At 36.3% G+C, this 18,717-nt stretch overlaps 4 protein-coding genes across 4 annotated transcripts; 2 read left to right on the top strand and 2 right to left on the bottom strand.

Annotated features, from left to right (window-relative positions):
- The first annotated feature begins 779 nt into the window (after positions 1 to 779).
- LOC119675166 lies at positions 780 to 1,372 on the top strand. The gene is made up of 3 exons (XM_038086355.1): positions 780 to 819; positions 924 to 994; positions 1,053 to 1,372. The coding sequence occupies exons 2-3, from the start codon at positions 949 to 951 to the stop codon at positions 1,370 to 1,372; spliced, it is 366 nt and encodes a 121-aa protein (XP_037942283.1). The 5' UTR covers positions 780 to 819; positions 924 to 948.
- A 3,570-nt stretch (positions 1,373 to 4,942) lies between these two features.
- LOC119678321 (60S ribosomal protein L23) lies at positions 4,943 to 5,845 on the top strand. The gene is made up of 4 exons (XM_038090087.1): positions 4,943 to 5,043; positions 5,166 to 5,249; positions 5,303 to 5,430; positions 5,620 to 5,845. Exons 1-4 carry the CDS (start codon positions 5,031 to 5,033, stop codon positions 5,815 to 5,817), a joined length of 423 nt encoding a protein of 140 aa, XP_037946015.1. The 5' UTR covers positions 4,943 to 5,030; the 3' UTR covers positions 5,818 to 5,845.
- A 469-nt stretch (positions 5,846 to 6,314) lies between these two features.
- LOC119678320 (ankyrin repeat domain-containing protein 49-like) lies at positions 6,315 to 7,422 on the bottom strand. Its single transcript, XM_038090086.1, has 4 exons — positions 7,312 to 7,422; positions 6,987 to 7,186; positions 6,803 to 6,929; positions 6,315 to 6,754 (listed from the first exon to the last, which is right to left on the bottom strand). The coding sequence occupies exons 2-4, from the start codon at positions 7,120 to 7,122 to the stop codon at positions 6,370 to 6,372; spliced, it is 648 nt and encodes a 215-aa protein (XP_037946014.1). The 5' UTR covers positions 7,123 to 7,186; positions 7,312 to 7,422; the 3' UTR covers positions 6,315 to 6,369.
- Positions 7,423 to 10,310: 2,888 nt separating this feature from the next.
- LOC119675165 lies at positions 10,311 to 11,282 on the bottom strand. Its single transcript, XM_038086354.1, has one exon. It carries the CDS (start codon positions 11,280 to 11,282, stop codon positions 10,311 to 10,313), a length of 972 nt encoding a protein of 323 aa, XP_037942282.1.
- Positions 11,283 to 18,717: the final 7,435 nt, after the last annotated feature.

Raw genomic sequence — 18,717 nt, 5'->3', positions numbered from 1 at the left:
AAAATTTTTTTCTGTACCAAAATTGGTTTAAAAAGGTACCATTTCTATAAAAAAAGGTCCAAAATTTTTTTGGACATTGTTGTTTTCTCGTTCTGTGTTTTTTATAGTGTTATAAATGAACAATATATAAAATAGTGCAAAGTTGCATTTATAAAAAAAATTAATTGGAAATATCCACAATAAAATTGGGTCGTCAAAAATGTACCAGTTTTTGAAAATGAGTACCAAATGAAAAAAAAAAAAAAAAAGTACCAATTTTGGTACTAAAGTACCATAAGTGGCAACCGTGTTTGTAGGCAGCAATCGAACCATGCTCGTTGACATGCGTGCGCACCCTCACGCATCAACTGTTTATTCGGTACTGACTATAAAATTCGTTTTACGAATTAATAAGAATGAAAATTTCTTATAGTACATTCACACTATCTCATTTAGGCGGTTTTGCTCATTATAATCACTAATGAGCATGATTTACCATACAAAGAGCTTTCATATAAATGTGCTGATTTACAATAAATCAGCTCATTTTAGACCAAAATTGTCGAATGCAACCCTTTAAAAAAAATTTCCCAAAAGGGAAATGACCAAAATTTGAAGTATCTGTCATATATTTTTAAATATAAAATGTAAACAAACAACAACTGCACAGTAAACAAGTACACTGAGAAAGTAGTATTAAATATAATCTGTTTTTATTAATTGAAATTTAATTAATATATAACATGTATATAAATGATTTAATATATCAATGAAATATTTAATTTTTTAGTGAGATATATTCATTTATTTCAGATGGATTCATGTCAATGGCAAAAAGAAGTACGTACTAGTATTTAATAAAATTTTTTGTTTTCATGAATTAAATAGGCAATACAAATTTAAATAGTTGATTTTAGATTAATTTAATTAAATATTATTTTCAGACACAGAAAATGAAGAGAAGGAGAAATGCTTGGTCGGAAAGTGCCAAATTTAGTGTTTGAAAGTATTGCAGGTGAGTTTTCACAAATTTGTTTAAGTTTTTCAAAATAATGAATGTGTTTATTTATCAGACCAGGCCCCGTCATCAAATGATACATCGTTGCTGTCGCCATGCTCTTCTCCACCGATAGATCCAATATCTACGTCGGAAGATTCTGAAACACCTGCAAAAAAAAAAAATAAAGGCAATTTGAATGACACCCTTTTGGAAAAATTTCAGAATCTGATAGATGTAGAGAACCGTCACATCGAGCTGCAGGAACGCACAGACGCAAGGTTCCTGATTTTAATGGAAGAAAGCAATGTTGCTTTATCCCGTATCGCGTCATCAATGGAAAGAGGTTTTCCATATACTCGGCTCACTGGTTACGATGACTCCAGCGATGAATAGCGATAATTATTTATTAATAATATAACATAATTTATAATTATTGTTATCATTATACTATTATAATTTAGATTAAGTTACTTTTTTTTTTTTTATAAATGTATAGGATAATTAGATTAAGTTATTTAGTGCTACAAAGTTAAAAATTAGGATTAGGTGAATTTCTAATAAAACTTACTAAAAAATGTAGCTAAACATCGTCTTATTAGTTCTGCATTTAGATCGCCGTCATTTAATACTGAAACTTCTTCTGGTTGTTGTCGTTCTGAAACCAGATGTTGTTTTTTCAGAGCACGTACCCAACTTTTTTCCACTACATCATTTTTGTCATTTCATTTCGCTTCTGTATTCAGCCGACGACCCAAGGCAATACAAGCCAATAGCAATTCTCTTTTCTAAAGAAATTGAAATTCGAAAGGTTGTATCTCTTTTCTGTAGTCCTTTTAATAATTCACATAACTCCTTAAAACATTCCAAACTCATGCGAAAATTTTCTTTGAAAAAATTTGGACCATTTTTCTGGCAATCCACTTCCCAGAATATCTTTGTTCTTTTCTGAAAAAAAATGTTAATTTTAAACTTTATTTAATAATCATTACTGGCGGCACTAACCAAAGTCCAGCACTTCCTCCGGTTGCTCGCAATTATTGTAGAAAGTATTGCTATTTGCTTTTTTCGTATTTCAAGTATATTTTTTCGGTGCATTGCACGACATTTACGATATTCAGAAATTGCTTTCTTTCTATTATTAATAATTTCACACACATTATATATTATGTTTTTTAAATTTTCTGCGTTTTCCATTTTAAAATATTTATTTTACACAATACCAAAATTTTTCTTTGTGTTTTATTTGTAAACAAAAGAAAGTTCTTTTATAGCTTTTTTGACATATAAAAGTTCTAAAAGCTGTATAAATGAGCTCATTATTATGTGAACGGTTTCTCATTTATATAAATGAGCAAGTGCCTAAATGAGATAGTGCGAACCTGGTATTAGGCAATGCTCTATTTTAAAAATGCATTCACCATAATGGAGTGGCCGTGCAAGCAATAAAATTAGTATTTATTGCGATTGTTTAAAAATTTATTTAATTTTGAAATAATTTTCTACAATTTCTAACGAAAACCAATATATATTAAATAAATTTTGGAATATTATATTTCTTGAAGTGAAGAATGCTATATACTCAGTTATTTTTTTCTGAAAATAAGTAAAATAAATTATAATATGACTTTTGATATATCTAACACTGAATTATTATTATAAAAATTAATTATTTCTATTTTTCAGTATATAATTTATTTGCATAGATGTGTGAATTTTATGCTACATGCAATTGTAAATTGTATATATTAATGTCATATAACTTTAAATTTCATTGTATAATATACCCAATTTATTCCAAAAAGCTATTTAAATGAAAAACATTATTAACATGATATTATACTGAATTTAATTTCAAAACATATTTTTTGAATTTCAAGTTAAAATAGATTTTAATTGCTTTCAACATATTATATGAAACCCTTCTGAACTATTTTCGCACATCAAAAATATATAAATAGCTAAGAAAAGTGTATAAATGATTGTGTAACATACTCAATTACAATTAAAAAATTTTTTTACATAATTATATGTTATTGTAAATAAATCCATTTAATTTAATAATATTTAAATTATATGTAATGTATACTTAAATTCATTTATGAGTATTTATAAATCTGCTTAAATAAACACTTGTACAGTAAGTTGAAAAAAAGTTATGCAGCAGCCCTGAAAGAGCATGAAAGAGCGTAAAAGTGGCATAAGTGTGGTTTAATCACACTTATTTAATACGTGTGACAAAAATGTTATAAAAAATGAATTTTCTTAAGCAATTTCTCTTAGTTTTGATCGAGATGGGCGGAGTTTCCATTCTATAAAAGATAAAATCTTCTTTGATGTGAACGCTGAATCAACTTTAGCAAAGTTCGTTCACTAAAGTTCGTAATGTTAACATAGTATAAGTTCTGAAATTTATTACTGAACAACACTGCTTTGTATTAGTGCCGAGAGACAAATTCGCCGGTCCTCATGCCGGAATTTGAACCGACATATTGTTTTTACTCTCAATTTTTTAATTTTCATTGAAAACAACAATAATTTTACTCATGCCGAGATACACTACATAACGTGGGTTTAAATAGTTTTTTGCTAGGAAACCATTTATAATATTTATGTATTTTATATGTAATTTACATACCGGTTACTCACAAAGTATACAACACTAACATACTAACATATAATATTAAAACATGGAGTATTCGGTGGGTATAGAGGGTATTACACATCATATTTGGTTGACTTGATGCATCAGGGTGATATTCTAGTCATTTTTCATATGTAATAGCAAATACTACATATGAAATGTCTATTAGTAGACAATAGACATTTTTCTACTGAAGACTATTAAAAAAATTATAGAAAATGAAAAGTTTAGTTTCTAAGGTAAAAACAATAAAACGGATTTTATTTTTATAAAGTAATATAAAAAAAAAGGTAATTACTATGATACGTATTTATATGTAAGAAGAGCCAAAGTCCATCGCAGATTTCGTTAAACCATCTTCATTTAAATAAAAGTTCTCTTAAATTTTTAAAAGTGGAATACTTATCTTATTTCGAGTCATTATACTTAGTTCAGTTCACTATAATTATTTCATATTATTCTTCTCGGTATAATGTAACATTTCTTATATATTTTATATGTTCAAAAGTTGAAATACACATGTCATAATTCATATCTTTAGCAGTTCGCATTTTTTATTTATTTGCAACTTAATATATTTATCATACTCGGTACTAAAATAGCATTTAAATTTTGCAACTTACTATTCTTCCTTACTATTCGTTACTTGACTGTAATCATAACCAAAACCATCATGTACACTGAGAGCAGGAAAAAGCATGACTCTGTCTAAATAAGTTTCGTTAGGAAAATCTGGTGTACATGCATACATACGAGCATTTGAAAATGTTGATTTGTCAGCACTTCATTTGAAAGTGTTTGCTAATTTCAAACAGATAATTTGTCAACCTGCCTGTTCATTTGTTTTTTGGCGTGTGCCCTACAATGTAAACTGAAAAATTAAGTACTGTTTGGGTAATAGAAGTTCCAAAAAGAGGTGCATCGTTTTCACAGAAATGCAACTACCAAATATTTGCTTACCTTTTTTTGTAAGTATGTCAAAAATAGCTGTCTCAAACTGTCAAAATGCCATAAAAAATTTTATTTATGGTAGGTGTAATGTATTCATTTGCATATGTCACTCATTTCAAATTTTTCGGAACTCATTTATACAAAATGAGATCCATTGCACGAGTGTGGATCTCATTTGCGCATATGAGATTTTGTATACAGAAATCATCTATTTGCTTTTCATCTGTGATTTTTGATTTAAATCAGTCATTTCAGGCTAGTGTAAACGCCATATCAAAGGTTTCTGTTCTTGTGCAAGAATGTTTTTATCATGCCAGTTTGAAGAAACACATACTAAGTATGGGCTGCCTAATTATTTTATAAATTTTAATGGTTATTCGTTTATAAATGTAGTAATCGTTTTTTGCATTCCTTGTGACTGTTCTTTTAATTTCCGTCTTCACAAAGGCCAGCTCCAAAATGTCTAAAAGAGGTAGAAATAATCTCAAATAATCGCCAAACTTAAATTGTTAACTGGATCTAAATTTAATTTTTTGTGTTATAAATTAAAAGTGGATGAGATTGTGATAAATATATTTTTATCTAATTATGTAGGTCGTGGAGGTACCGCTGGTGGAAAATTCCGCATATCTCTTGGTTTGCCTGTTGGCGCCGTAATGAATTGTGCTGATAACACCGGTATATATCTATTAATAATAGCATTTGACAATTTTTAATATTTCTTTCGCCAGGTGCTAAAAATTTGTATGTGATTGCTGTTCATGGAATTCGCGGTCGTTTAAACCGCCTCCCAGCTGCTGGCGTTGGTGACATGTTTGTTGCTACGGTTAAAAAAGGCAAACCTGAGTTACGGAAAAAGGTAAACATATTTAGAGAGATTAATTTGAAATAAATAAATAAAGAGCATTCATTCCTAACTACATAGCATCGCCATATGATCGAAATGTGGTATTATGAATACTATATTTATTATTGACAGTTTCATATTCATATATAAATTAATTATGTATATCTATTTGACTTTAAATTTCTATGGACATATTTTTAGGTTATGCCTGCTGTGGTAATTCGTCAACGAAAACCCTTTAGAAGGAGGGATGGTGTTTTTATATATTTCGAGGACAATGCAGGCGTCATTGTAAATAACAAAGGCGAAATGAAAGGTTCTGCAATAACTGGTCCTGTTGCAAAAGAATGTGCGGACTTGTGGCCGCGTATCGCATCTAATGCAAGCTCAATTGCTTGATTCAACCAATAAACAAATTACACATAAACTTCTTGTTTTTTTATATTGTTATCTCGAAGTTTAAAAAGTGATGATATTCAAATTAATTAATTAGTGTTATTAAAATTTGTTATTGCAGTATTTATTCAAAGTTAATCTAATAAGTGGTTCATTGATGTGGTGTGGTCGCCGATGTAGCTCGATATTCAGGTTCAAGGTTAACCTGTTTAAAGAATCTCATTTTACTAAGACGTTTTTGTTCGCATATTAAAATTATTTAATACAAATGTTTTGCGAAATACCTTTCACTCTTTTTATGGCCGGGCTTACTACCTTTACATATTAGAGTTCTTATTTACATGCGTAACATAAATAAATATTGGATATGGGCAGACTTCAATACCAATTCTTGTTTCGTGATCAGAATGCCTTGTACATTTTCATAAGTGGATGAAAATGCGTTCACTTGTAGACATGAAGTTTTAGTTTCAGAAGTAGAATAAAAGACGGTATTTTCTTTGTACCGAATTGGCAAAATAGTTTTTATTTGTAAATTTATTTTTATATTTAATACTACTCAATAAAACCAGTTTCTACTCTATATGCAGGATTTCCCATTTCAAATATTGGATACGTCATACCGCTTCGTTTTGCAATCTGTTGTGCCGTATCTTCCGAATTGTTAAGTAAGTCGTTATTAATATTAACATCCATTAACAACAATAACGCAGTGCTTCTACAACTGGATACAGTGGCTGCAATATGCAAGGGGGTTTGGAGTCCTTCAGATTGTACATTAACATCTGCATTATGTTGCAACAATATTGAAACGCAGTCTGCATTATTCCATTTGCACGCAGAATGTAATGGTGTCCATCCAAGTTGAGTTTTTGCATTTATATCAGCATTATATTGAAGTAAGAGTTTCGTGATGCCAATAAAATTATTATAGCATGTCCTTAAAAAAGTAATAAGCAGCGTAAAATACCTTAAAAAAATCTGTTACCTATGTAGAGGAGTGTAACCATCGTCATCCTTGGCGAACACAGCTTTACCATCCAAATTCAAGATTTTCGTAGTTTCTTCAATATTATTTGCATTTACAGCCCAAAGTATATATCGGTCCAAAGTTGCTAAAAATTAAATATGATTGGGAGCCAAATATCAACTGCTTTTATTTAATAAAATACCTGTTGGGTTACTGTCTTCTTCTACCAAATCGTCTTCGTCATCATCCCATCCGCTGACAGACATTCCTTTTGGAACAGTAGCATATTTCAATTTCTCAAATTGAGATTTTTCGTCATCCGATTCATAATCACTCATATTAAAATACGTTTTAAAATAATAGGAAGCGAGGAAAGAATCAATGTAAGTTACAAACAATTATCTGAAACAAAGATTATATAAAATAACAAAAATATAATTTGACGTCAGTTTCATTACTTAAAATTGATAAAATTATCACAGTAAAATTTATTTTCGGAATAAAATTTATAACAAACGAATACCCACCGTAAATATAAACAATGAAAATCAATCCTGAATGACATGTGAAAGCCAAACAAACGACAACGGTGTTACCATTCCAAAACAATCAGCTAATATTGATAACATTATTCAAATAACAATCGATGTTTTCCTAATTAAATATCGTTCAAGAATGTTGACCAAAGAAGATAAAGAAAAGGAACTGAGAGTTATTAAAAAAATTGCGTATAAAATTTTCTGGATTATTCAAATCAAAAAAGAAAAGCAACAAATTCATTCGAAAAACTGTGTATAAAATTTTGTGGATTATTCAAATAATATTTAAAATTTTGTGTAATGAGGTGAAATTTTTAAGCAAATTCGTTGTTTGTTTCGGCTTTTTGACATTAAAAATCCGTTTCGAGGAAATATACCAAAGTTGTAATAAGGTGCATAAATATTATACTACTAGAAAAAAAGGCGGCATTGAATTTTAATCACAAAAGCATTAAAAAAATCTAATTATTTTATAATAATATACGAATTTTCACTTAATTAAAATTTCTTTGGAGTTAAAATGGAAATGCGTACCTGGATGTTTAAATATCAAACATCTCTATTTTTCCGAAGACATATTGAATCTAATACGGAGTTCACACTACGAACTTTTTTGGTGGAAATCGACTTTGAGAGCCAAACCAGCAACCAAAGTCGATTTTGCTACTATATAAAAATATATTCAACAAATTTCGAACATTGACTGAAAGTTGACTTCATATAATACCTTTTCGAGAAAAAAGTGTTGAAAATAATATATTTTTTATTATAATAATAAAAAATAATATAATAATAAGTTTTTGGTGCAAAAATGGCGAAATGACAGATTTTTAATATAATATATTGCTAGTGCCAAGTTAGCAACGATGCAAAACAAAAAAATATGTAATAAATAAAAATTAGACTAAAAATTAACCCATGGTTTAAAATTATTATATGACGTGAAGATTCAGGGTTATATATATGGTGGGACGTTGGGACAGCGCACTGTCCGACAAGTGACCCCACTGAAGTGAAGGATTAGTCGAAGAAACGATCCTTTTTCGTCCTTCGAATCTCGGATGTTGTTATTGAGTTAAAGCTGGAGTGGCTTCCGTTCGCATGACTACATCTTTTGTAAATGCAAGCAGCTCATTTAGCTTGAGGTTTCCTGCCAAGTCGTCACCAACCCAATGGTGTCCCAAGACAGTCTTCCTCCTACTTGTCAGTGCTGGACATTGGCACAATATATGCACCGCTGTCTCCTTTTCTTCTAGACATAGTCTGCAAGTGTCTTCCTCAGCAAGAGTTATCTTTTTAAGGTGATACTTGAAGTTGCCATGTCCAGTAATTAGTGAGGTCAGCCAGCTTAGGGTGCTCCGCGAATAGCTGAGCACCTTTATTGCTTCTCTGGCCCACGGTTTAGGTAACATGAGTTTGGTCTGTCTACAAGTGCTCAACTCTCTCCATCTATTAAGATGAAGTGAGATTATCCACTTATAGACATAGGCTGCCGTCATGCTGTACCCCAATGGTATTCTGTGTACCGGGCCACAGAAATTATGGCTTGATCCTTGCTTTGCAAGTTCATCTGCATTCTCGTTTTGCTCACTACCGATGTGTCCTTTAACCCACATGATCGTCACCTCATATCCATGAGCATATTCTTTGAGCTTCGTTACACATTCTTGAATTAAACTGTTAGTTATGTATGTCTTTTGCATGCTTTTGATAACTGCTTGGTTGTCCAGCGCTATCAGAATCTTTTTCTGATATACCTGACAATTCAATAGGTGATCCAGAGCATGTGAGACCGCCATAAGTTCCGCTTGATAGACGGAAACATATATTCCGAGATATAGAGTGCACGTTAGATGGCCCACTAATTTTCCAAAGTTGTTCCACGTAGAGCTCCGGTTCATGCGAATTGCTGCCAGTACCGCCGTTTTCTTTATATGTAAATCCAACGGAAGCAAACCTAGCATCGCCTCTAATGCCGGTGTTGGTGTAGTTCGCATAGCGCCTGTTATTCCAACACAGGCTAGTCGCTGGACTCTATCTAACTTCGTCTTTATTGTCTTTTGGGTGACTTTACACCACTAGACAACTGACGCATGTGTTATAATAGCTCTGCCCATCATCGTATAGATCCAGTACATCGATTTTGGGGTATCCCCCATCGTCTTCCGCACAGTCTCTTACATTGAAATAGAGCTCTCTTCGCTTTCCTGATCTTTTCATTCACATGTTCATTCCAAGTCAGTTTATTATCTAGGACAACACCTAGATACTTCACCGACTTTGATATGCGAATTTTATTATCAAAAAGTTGTTAAGGCTCCATTGACAGACTTCTCTTTCTCGTGAAGAGGATAGTGTCTGATTTCGCGACATTGATGGCTAGGCCTTGTTCCCTACACCATTTTTCGACGCATTTGAGGTGTCTGGGAACTTGCCATTCACCATCAGTGCTATATCGTCCGCATACCCAATTGTTTGTATGCCTTTGAAGTCAAGCTGTTGAAGTAGAGAGTCTATGGTCACGTTCCACAGAAATGGTGAAAGCACCTCTCCCTGTGGGCTGCCTCTGACTGTTCTGCCTCTCAGTCTATGTCTTCCATTTTGTAGGTTTACTGCTCTTTGCCTTAGCATGAAATCTATCCATCCAATAATGAGTGAACCGACTTCTCGGTCAGCTAGAGCAGATTTTAATTTATCAAAGCTTACTTTGTCAAAGGCTCCTTCGATGTCCATCATGATGGCCATCGAAATGCCACCTGAAGTCAGACTCACCTACTGTCTCCGTCATTGTACCAGCCTTCTTTCGGATTAAACCAAGTCTTGAGACCGGATCTTTGGTGATCATCTTTTGTAACCGACTTACTTCAGAGGTCCCTTCATGCTCGAACAGAAATTCCGCCACGACTCCCGTTTCCGGTTGCGTAATGCTTTCTTAAATTCACGCTTTTTGGCCTTATACAGGTCCCATGATTCGGAGTTCTTCTCCCTTATGTATTTATTAAAGGCTTTCCTTGTCTCCATTTTTTTACATCAAGATCCTGACTCCACCAAGGTGTCGACGACTTTTCTGCAATGCTGGTTTGGGGACAAGCGTTTTCGAATGCATTAATCATCGCAGCAGTAATTGCTTTGATTTCTGTCTCTATATTCCATGTGGTCTTGAGTTTCCTCAGCGGCCTGTTTTGTAATAATTCCGCCAACAACGTCAAGTACGTTACTTGATCAGTATTCTCAGGAATTCTTACTAGCCTCTGACTATTAGTGCGTTTCGGACGACAGAGTATTTTAAAGTGTACAGCCCGATGATCCGACATTGTTAGTCTATCAGTAACCTTCCATTTCTCAATTTTCTGTGTCATTGCGCCTGAGCACGGGGTTAGGTCAATAACTTCTGACCTTCGTGCGTCAACGAAGGTAGGTTCTAACCCCCTGTTTGCAATCATCAGATTGTATTTTTCAATAAACTCGAGGAGAGATTCCCCTCTGTTGTTACTATCGCTGCTACCCCACACAATGTTGTGTGCGTTCGCATCACATCCTATGACAATTTCTAGCCTTTTCGTCCTACAATACTCCATCAGTCTGATTACCTTCTGACTGGGAGGTGGTTCAGTAGAGTCGTATGGTAGATAGGCTGACGCCACGATAAAGGTATTGGCATCACTCCCTACTCTTACCGTAGTAAGATCTGGTAAGCATAGATGAGGCAATTGGATGCATTGTATCCCCTTCGTCACCATTATGCATGTCCTTATTTTACCAGCTGCCTGTGGAAAGAACAGCGTGGCAACTGATGTACCAAGTCCCTTAATAGCGTTTTGAACAATCCAGGGCTCTTGAATCAGTAGTATGTCCAACTTTTCTTCGTCAAAGTGTCGCAGGATCATTGCTAATGCTGCTTTATTGTGATGAATATTCAGTTGTTCAACCTTTATGTTTTTCTGGTATGGCAGGGCCATCCTTTGCGTCTCCTACTGCCCGCTTGCCGTAATTTTGTTTATTTTCAGCCTTACTTGTGCTAGGTAGATGGTCCGCTGTACTGGTTTGGGGCCCCACTTGGTTAGCAACAGTTATAAGTTGTCTGCCTTGTTTTGGTTGGTTAACACCCTGTATGGGTTGTCCGCCTTACTTAACCCCAGATCCGTTTTGCGTTCTCTTCTGGTTATCAGCCGCTAAAGGTTGTCCACCACGCCGACCAACGGTCCTTTTACCAACCAATACGGGTCAGTTGAGTGCCTGATAAGGTACTCCACCTCGTGCACTGGTTGGATCTTTGACTGTCGATTCAGCTTGGCTGACATCCTTTACTAGTTGTCCACCATCAGAGTTATCGCCTGTGATTTTAGCTGATGGAGTTGAGCTTGCTGTCGGAGCTTCAGGGCATCCGCTCTTATACCTCTTTGCTAGCTGTTCTTCCTCCAGCGATGATTCCACATGCGATAGTCCGCTGAGTTGATCGGCTAGTTGTTCAACCGATCTTGTGGCTTTTGCAGCCTTTTGCTTCTCTCTTCTTCGCTTCTGCTTTTCCCTCTTGTTCAGACGGATACGCTCGGCCAAGTCGAGATCAGTCGTTGTCCTGTTTCCAACTGTTTTGGTTAACGGTTCAGCCTCTTGCGGGACTTCTTCGTCCACCATTTTGTTGGTCTCATGACCGTCATGTTTTGTGGCATCTGAAGCTAAGGCTATCAGCTCGGCCTGTGAGGCCTCATTGTCCACTTTATCAGCGTCAACCACTTCGCCTTGAGTTGGTATAGTTAAAATTTGTTCGGTAATTTTGATTCCCACGAGTTGCGAAGAGAAATATGTCCACCTGCGGAGAGCTTCGCATTGCACAGGTAAGGCTGTTTAAAACAGGAGGTCGCCAGGTGTCCTGAGTTCGCTACTAAGACTGCTTCTACCCCAGCAGCCAAGCTAAAGGCGTAGCTGTTCCATCTTAGTTTGGGGGGTTTTATTTCTAATACACACAATCCATTTATTCACACATTCATACAATCATTCTCACTGCTCATTCACTAAAAGGGTGTTTTCCTTCACCCCGCCCGACTATCTGCGCCAAACGATAAGCAGAGACATGACCGTACTTATCGCTTGACAGTTGACCTGATAGATAGTCGCACTTTCCGAAGGCTGGTCAACTTAGCATGGCCTGAGCAAATGCCGGGCCGACCTGCTAGCAGAAGGGTCGTCTTATCAGGAGTCGTAGCAAGCTACTTTGACCTATGCGCCCTCACGACTTACCAGGAATCGTAGAAGTTCTACTTTGACCTGTGCATTTTCTCTTTTAGTCGCATTTTAGAACAAGCAGAGACATACTGAGGAGGTATTCTTATCCCGCCACCACACGGAAAAGATTCAGGGTTACAAAGAAATATTCTTGTAACAACCCTGGAGGACCGTAAGCTATCCCAGCGATCAAAGGCAGTGAAAAGTTTCATTACAAACGTAAAAGTGTGATTGCGTTATAGTTGGGTGGAAAATAACTGTTCATGAACACAAGTGAATAAAATGTTTGTACCATAAATGTACCGTACCATAAATTTTTATAATAGTTCAGGCAGGACGAAAAAAAACATCAACATCACCTGAAACGATTCGGAGAACTGAAAATACTCTAGCAAAACATCAGCACATATTCCAAAATTGTTGTTGTTACGCTTACACGAACGTGGCGAATTTCCAAACATAGTATTCTCTGATTAGAAAAATTTTTTCATTGAGCAGTTCAAAAACTCTCAAAATGATCGTGTTTACTTAATTACCCGCACTGCCGTTCACTGCCATTTGAGACTATGAATGACCACTCGAAATAATTTTCCAACTCAAGTAATGGTATAGGCAGCTCTGATGAATGCCCTCCCATTGTTTTCATTGAACCTCGTATCAAGGTCTTTGCGACTTATTATTAGAAAAATTTTATTAAAATTGCTTTAGAGCCGTGGGCACGCAAACATTTCGATCCTAGACCATGGACGTCCCAGCAAGACTTGGTACCGTCTTATAAAGTTCGTGTGAACCAAGATAAGGTAATTCACCAAACTAAGTATACGCGGTTGCAGTATAAGCGAAAACAACCAATTTTTTGAGTTTGGTTTCTAATAAATCTAAATTGATCCCGTCGAAAGGCAAGCCTTTACAACTCTTCGAATTAGGTGGAGTTTTGTTGGCAGCAAAAGTTCTACACAAGATTAAAGAAGTCTTCAAATATTAATAGCCATGATGTATCCGATAACATTGTGGTGGATTAGTGCTCATCCAGGTAATATTTAACAATTTGTGGCAATAGAACGCCATACATTCAGTCAACAACTATTGTTGAAGACTGAATGATTTCTGCAACAAAGCATTATCTGGTAGAATTTGCGTCTCGTGGGTGCAGAGTATTGCAGCTAACAAATAATTTGATATTCTATAAACAATGGTCTTTATTGTTTATAGAAAGAAGTCTGCACCCTTCACATTTCGGAAGATTTATTTAAAAGGATAAAAATGAATCCAATAACAACAACCTTATCGGTAGAAATATGGAACATTTTTCGGAGATATGCAAACTAGTCATGAAGTTATGACCACATATCTTCATTTCATTTATGCGTGTCAAAGGAAAACGTGACGGTTTGAAAGCTTGTGTACTTGGCACGAACGTTATTTAATACTCAAAAAATTATTATCAATTGTACAAAAGAAAAAATTTATTAATGATTATGTTGCTTTACAAAATTATAATTCAATACGCAAGTCGAGTAGACTATTTAAACAGAATCCGAGGCTGGACTCTGTTGCTGCTATGTGTTTTAGGGAACGATTTTAGAATACAAATATCCATTGAAATAAAAGATGTCTAACGATTTTGCCAAAACGTTATGCGTTTATTATGTTGGATATTACTCTATTTCCTACGTGGTAGGCACCTTGACGTGGTGTAGGGGGTTAGCTACAGGCAAGCTTGCTGACTATGGGTCTCCTGCTCACTGCCTATGCAATGGTCAGGAGACCTGTTGTCGGTCTGGCTTGTGGGTACAACAAAGAACTACCAGTAGTTGTGTTGTCCTGTAGTTTATGTGCATGTATGTGTGTCTTTGTCTCTTTATGTATGTATGTGTGTTTTTGTGTTTTTTAGAGTGAATGGAAGTGTGTAGGTCCACTAGGTGTCTGGGGACCAGGGTTTATGATGAACCAAGACTGTCCATACGTGGTGCAGAGCCACATATTATGGCGGTTCTAGAGAGGAAAACTCGATAAAACCCGCAATCCTGGGTTTATGAACGACCGTGCCCAAGGATGAATGGCACTGCGTATGTGTGTCTTAGAACGGTGGACTCCGGATACCTGGCGACCTCCGGTTTCAATTCAGCCTTTCCGAAGTAAAGGGGGCTGTGCTTCGGACGAACTCCCTTTCCCCTACACTCGTGGGAACATTTATGCACTCTTTTAAAAACATTAATAAACAAAAAACTAACAAGGAACTAGGTACCACTTCCGAAGACGAGCTCCTGGAATCAAGTCAAGAAAACGAGCGAGTCGAAACCGCCATACTTACCAATGTAGGCAGTAGCAGTCGCAATGCGCCTACTTCGCATATAACAGAAAAATCGGCAGACAAGCGCGCCAGCCATAGTGCGCTTGCTGAAAAATCAAAAAAGTCTGAGACAAAGATCAGACGTCAAAGGTACCAGAAGACTATTTTCATTCTTGGCAAAATTGCTAAAAATGAAGCTGAAAGTAAAGAACAGGCGTTTGACCGTACATACAAACTACGATACCAGAAGGTGGTCGATGAGTACAGGGAATACCAGGCCACCCTATCAAAACCCGCAAAGGCAATGTAGAGGGATCGGTCTCAGGACGAGACCAGCATTTGGCTGCCAATTATGAAGATGGAGGACGAGAAAGTACTCCAGCTGCTACAACGGCAGAACCAAAACGTGCCAATGAATGACTGGGTAGTCATCAAGGACGAGGGCACACAAAAGAACAATATGACGCTTCTTCTGGTGATAAACGAGGAGTCCGTGAAGCCACTGGAAGAAATGGACTGTAAGCTGAGGTTTGGCGTACGGTACACTAAAATAAAAATATTCCGCCCAACAGGCATTGATGATGATGGCAAGGAGTTAGAGGATGCTAACAAATTGCTTGACGACATGAAGCTTCAGGAAGAAGCTTCAGAAAATTCGTAAGCCTGCCCGAATGCTGAAAGTAGCACAAATCAACCTTCAGCATTCGAAAATCGCCTCGGACAATCTCGCCATCTTTCTCATCGAGGAGGATGTCGATGTCAGCATCGTGCAAGAGCCATGGGTCAGAGGTAAGGACGTTATGGGGCTAATGCTGAAAAATTATAACAATTTGTATATTAGGAACAATGGTAAGCCAAGATCATGTATCCTAGTTAAAAAATGTATTAATGCCTTTTTATGTCCACAGTATAGCGATAATGATCTAACAGTAGTAAGGATCGAAATGCCAGGTGGACAAAATTTTATTGTGGCTTCTGCCTACATGGCACATGATAGAGATGCTCCTCCGGAAGAGGTAGTCGCGCTAGTAAACAGAAGTACATCAAAAGATATTCCCACGATAATTGGATGTGACGTCAATGCGCGGCATACGGTTTGGGGCAGTTCGGAAACCAATGACAGGGGTGAGTACCTGTTTGATTTTATTAACAATTCGAATCTTTTAATTTGTAATAAAGGTAAAACACCTACTTTCACCTACTGGGAAGAAGTGCTAGATACAACACTCCTATCCGAAAATCCAGATATTGTAGTTAGTAATTGGAAGGTATCTGACAAGAAATCCTTTTCAGATCATAGTTGGATTCTTTTCAACTTAAACATTAAACCAAATCATACCATCCCCTTTAGAAACCGGAAGAAGATAAAATGGAATGTTTTTACAAGGGTAACTAAGGTGGAACTTAATAAAGTAAGACAAATCAAGATAGACTCTACTAGTAAGTTAGACGAGAGGATATATAATCTTGAGGCAGCTTTTAATATAGCTTACAAGAAATCTTGTCCAATAAGTAGAAGCAAAAAATCTTTTCCACCCTGGTGGATTCAGAATTAAGTGATCTTAGGCAGAAAACACGAAAACAGTTTAACGAAACCTATAAGCACAATAGTTGGCATGAATATAGGGAATGTCTTAAAACTTACAAGAAAGCTATCAGGGAGGCCAAAAGTAATGGCTGGAAGGAATTTTGTAAGTCAATTGAATCAACCTCATCCTCTGCTAGGCTCAGCAAGGTTCTATCCAAGGAAAGTGCAAATCCTTCTTATCTCAAAAAAGAGGACAGCACATGGACTGAAACCTCTGCTGAGACACTAAGACTACTATTAGATACTCATTTCCCAAACTGTGACGATGATGCTAGAGAAAACGGTTCAATCACCCTGGAAAGCACACCATCACAGATGGCTGAAGCAATAGTCACAGCGGAACAAATTAGGTATTCAATTAACAATTTCTGTCCCTATAAATCGCCAGGTTTGGACGGTATTTTCCCTATTTTGTTGCAAAAACTACAAGACTTAGTGGTTCCATGGTTAGGGGAAATTTACAAAGCATGTCTTAAATACAGTTATGTACCACTTAGTTGGAGACAGGTTAAAGTAGTCTTTATACCCAAGGCAGGCAAAATCGGACATGAGTCCGTCAAAGATTACAGGCCGATAAGCCTAACTTCATTCTAACTAAAAACAATGGAGAGAGTAATAGAGCTCCACCTAAGACAAAAGGTAGAACGTTTTCCAATCTCCAAATCCCAGCACGCTTACCTCAAGGGTAGATCTACGGAAACAGCTCTGCATGAGGTCATTCGTACTGTGGAAAAATCAATTCATTTTAAGCAATACTCGTTGGCAACCTTTTTAGATATTGAAGGGGCTTTTAACAATGTAAGCAATAAAGCTATAAATGACTCTCTTTCCAGAATAGGTTTAGAAGAAGAGTTTAAAAATTGGATAGTTACTATGCTTAAAACAAGGATTATTCAATCAAAGTTAGGCAGCATAACCCAAACGAAGCACGTCAGTAGGGGGACGCCACAAGGAGGGGTTATTTCACCATTACTGTGGCTGCTGGTCGTGGATAATATTCTTAATATTCTAGATAAGAAAGGTGTGAAAGCAGTAGCGTACGCGGATGACGTGGTTATTCTAGTGTCAGGTATGTTCCCTAACATAATTAGCGACATTATGGAAAGGGCCTTGGCTAAGATAAATACCTGGGCCACAGGTTGTGGACTAGGTATTAACCCAAGAAAAACTGAAATAATGCTGTTTACTACTAAAACCAAAATACCAGCTTTCAGGTTGCCTTCACTAAACGGGCAACAATTAAAACTATCGGAAAAAACCAAATATCTAGGAATTCTGTTGGATAGTAAGTTAAACTGGAAACACAATGTCGATCTTCGTATCAAGAAGGCATGTGTAGCTTTCTATTCTTGCCAGAGGATGTTTGGCAAAAAATGGGGGATTCGTCCCGATATTATCCACTAGATGTATACGGCAATTGTACGCCTAATTCTCACGTATGGTGCTGTCGTATGGTGGTCGGCTCTAAACAAGAGCTATAATATCGACAAACTTAACAGAATTCAGAGGACGGCATGTGTAGGCATCACAGGAGCTTTTAGGACGACTCCTTCGGACGCCCTAAACGTGATGCTGCATTTGCTATCTATTGATCTTCACATTAAAAACATAGTTTGTAATAGCGCTGTAAGACTAAAAGTAACAGGCGTATGGTTGGAACGAACATATGGACATAATCGGATTCTAGGTACGAAAGGAATTTTCAGACAATATTCCCTTCAAGAAATGAGTGGAAAAGGAAAAATTTCAAAGCAAATTACGATATCTCAATATATACAGATGGCTCGAAAACGAGTGGTGGGGCAGGAGCAGGAATCTTCGCAGCGTCTAAAAATATAAATAACTCTCTTAGGCTACCTAATGAGGCTACGGTTTTTCAGGCTGAAATCTTAGCAATAAGAGAAGCCTGTCGGCAAATTGCAAGCCACATCGAGAACAGATGTAGTGTTGCTATTTTTATTGACAGCCAGGCAGCAATTAAGGCTCTTGAATCCTTTATAACAAAATCAAAAATAGTAAAAGAATGTAGAGAAGCAATCGACGAGCTAAATTGGTTGGCCGATATCACACTCATCTGGGTTCCTAGGCATAGGAACATCGTATGGAATGAGAAAGCTGATAGTTTAGCCCGCTCTGGTGCCTCCCTAGACGCGTCACTGGCGGTACCGGTTTGTATTACCCTGGAGACCATCAAAAGAAGTGCCTTCCTTTACTTTCTGCAACTCGCCAATAACAAATGGAAAGCACTAAGGTCATATGCAACTTCCAGGTTAACGTGGCCCACTTATAA

Source organism: Teleopsis dalmanni, chromosome 2, assembly GCF_002237135.1.
Source record: "Teleopsis dalmanni isolate 2A chromosome 2, ASM223713v2, whole genome shotgun sequence".
In the NCBI taxonomy this organism is placed as follows: domain Eukaryota; kingdom Metazoa; phylum Arthropoda; class Insecta; order Diptera; family Diopsidae; genus Teleopsis; species Teleopsis dalmanni.
Note: the sequence above shows the minus strand (reverse complement) of the source record. Positions and strands in the feature narration are given on the sequence as shown.

Coding starts and splice junctions, on each gene's coding strand:
- LOC119675166 (XM_038086355.1), top strand. CDS start 949: ATGCTTGGTCGGAAAGTGCCAAATTTAGTGTTTGAAAGTATTGCAG. Junction 995..1,052: donor AGTGTTTGAAAGTATTGCAG/GTGAGTTTTCAC, acceptor TTTATTTATCAG/ACCAGGCCCCGTCATCAAAT.
- LOC119678321 (XM_038090087.1), top strand. Junction 5,250..5,302: donor GAATTGTGCTGATAACACCG/GTATATATCTAT, acceptor TTCTTTCGCCAG/GTGCTAAAAATTTGTATGTG. Junction 5,431..5,619: donor AACCTGAGTTACGGAAAAAG/GTAAACATATTT, acceptor ACATATTTTTAG/GTTATGCCTGCTGTGGTAAT.
- LOC119678320 (XM_038090086.1), bottom strand. CDS start 7,122: ATGAGTGATTATGAATCGGATGACGAAAAATCTCAATTTGAGAAATTG. Junction 6,930..6,986: donor AGAAGACAGTAACCCAACAG/GTATTTTATTAA, acceptor TTTAATTTTTAG/CAACTTTGGACCGATATATA. Junction 6,755..6,802: donor GGTTACACTCCTCTACATAG/GTAACAGATTTT, acceptor TACTTTTTTAAG/GACATGCTATAATAATTTTA.
- LOC119675165 (XM_038086354.1), bottom strand. CDS start 11,282: ATGGCCCTGCCATACCAGAAAAACATAAAGGTTGAACAACTGAATATT.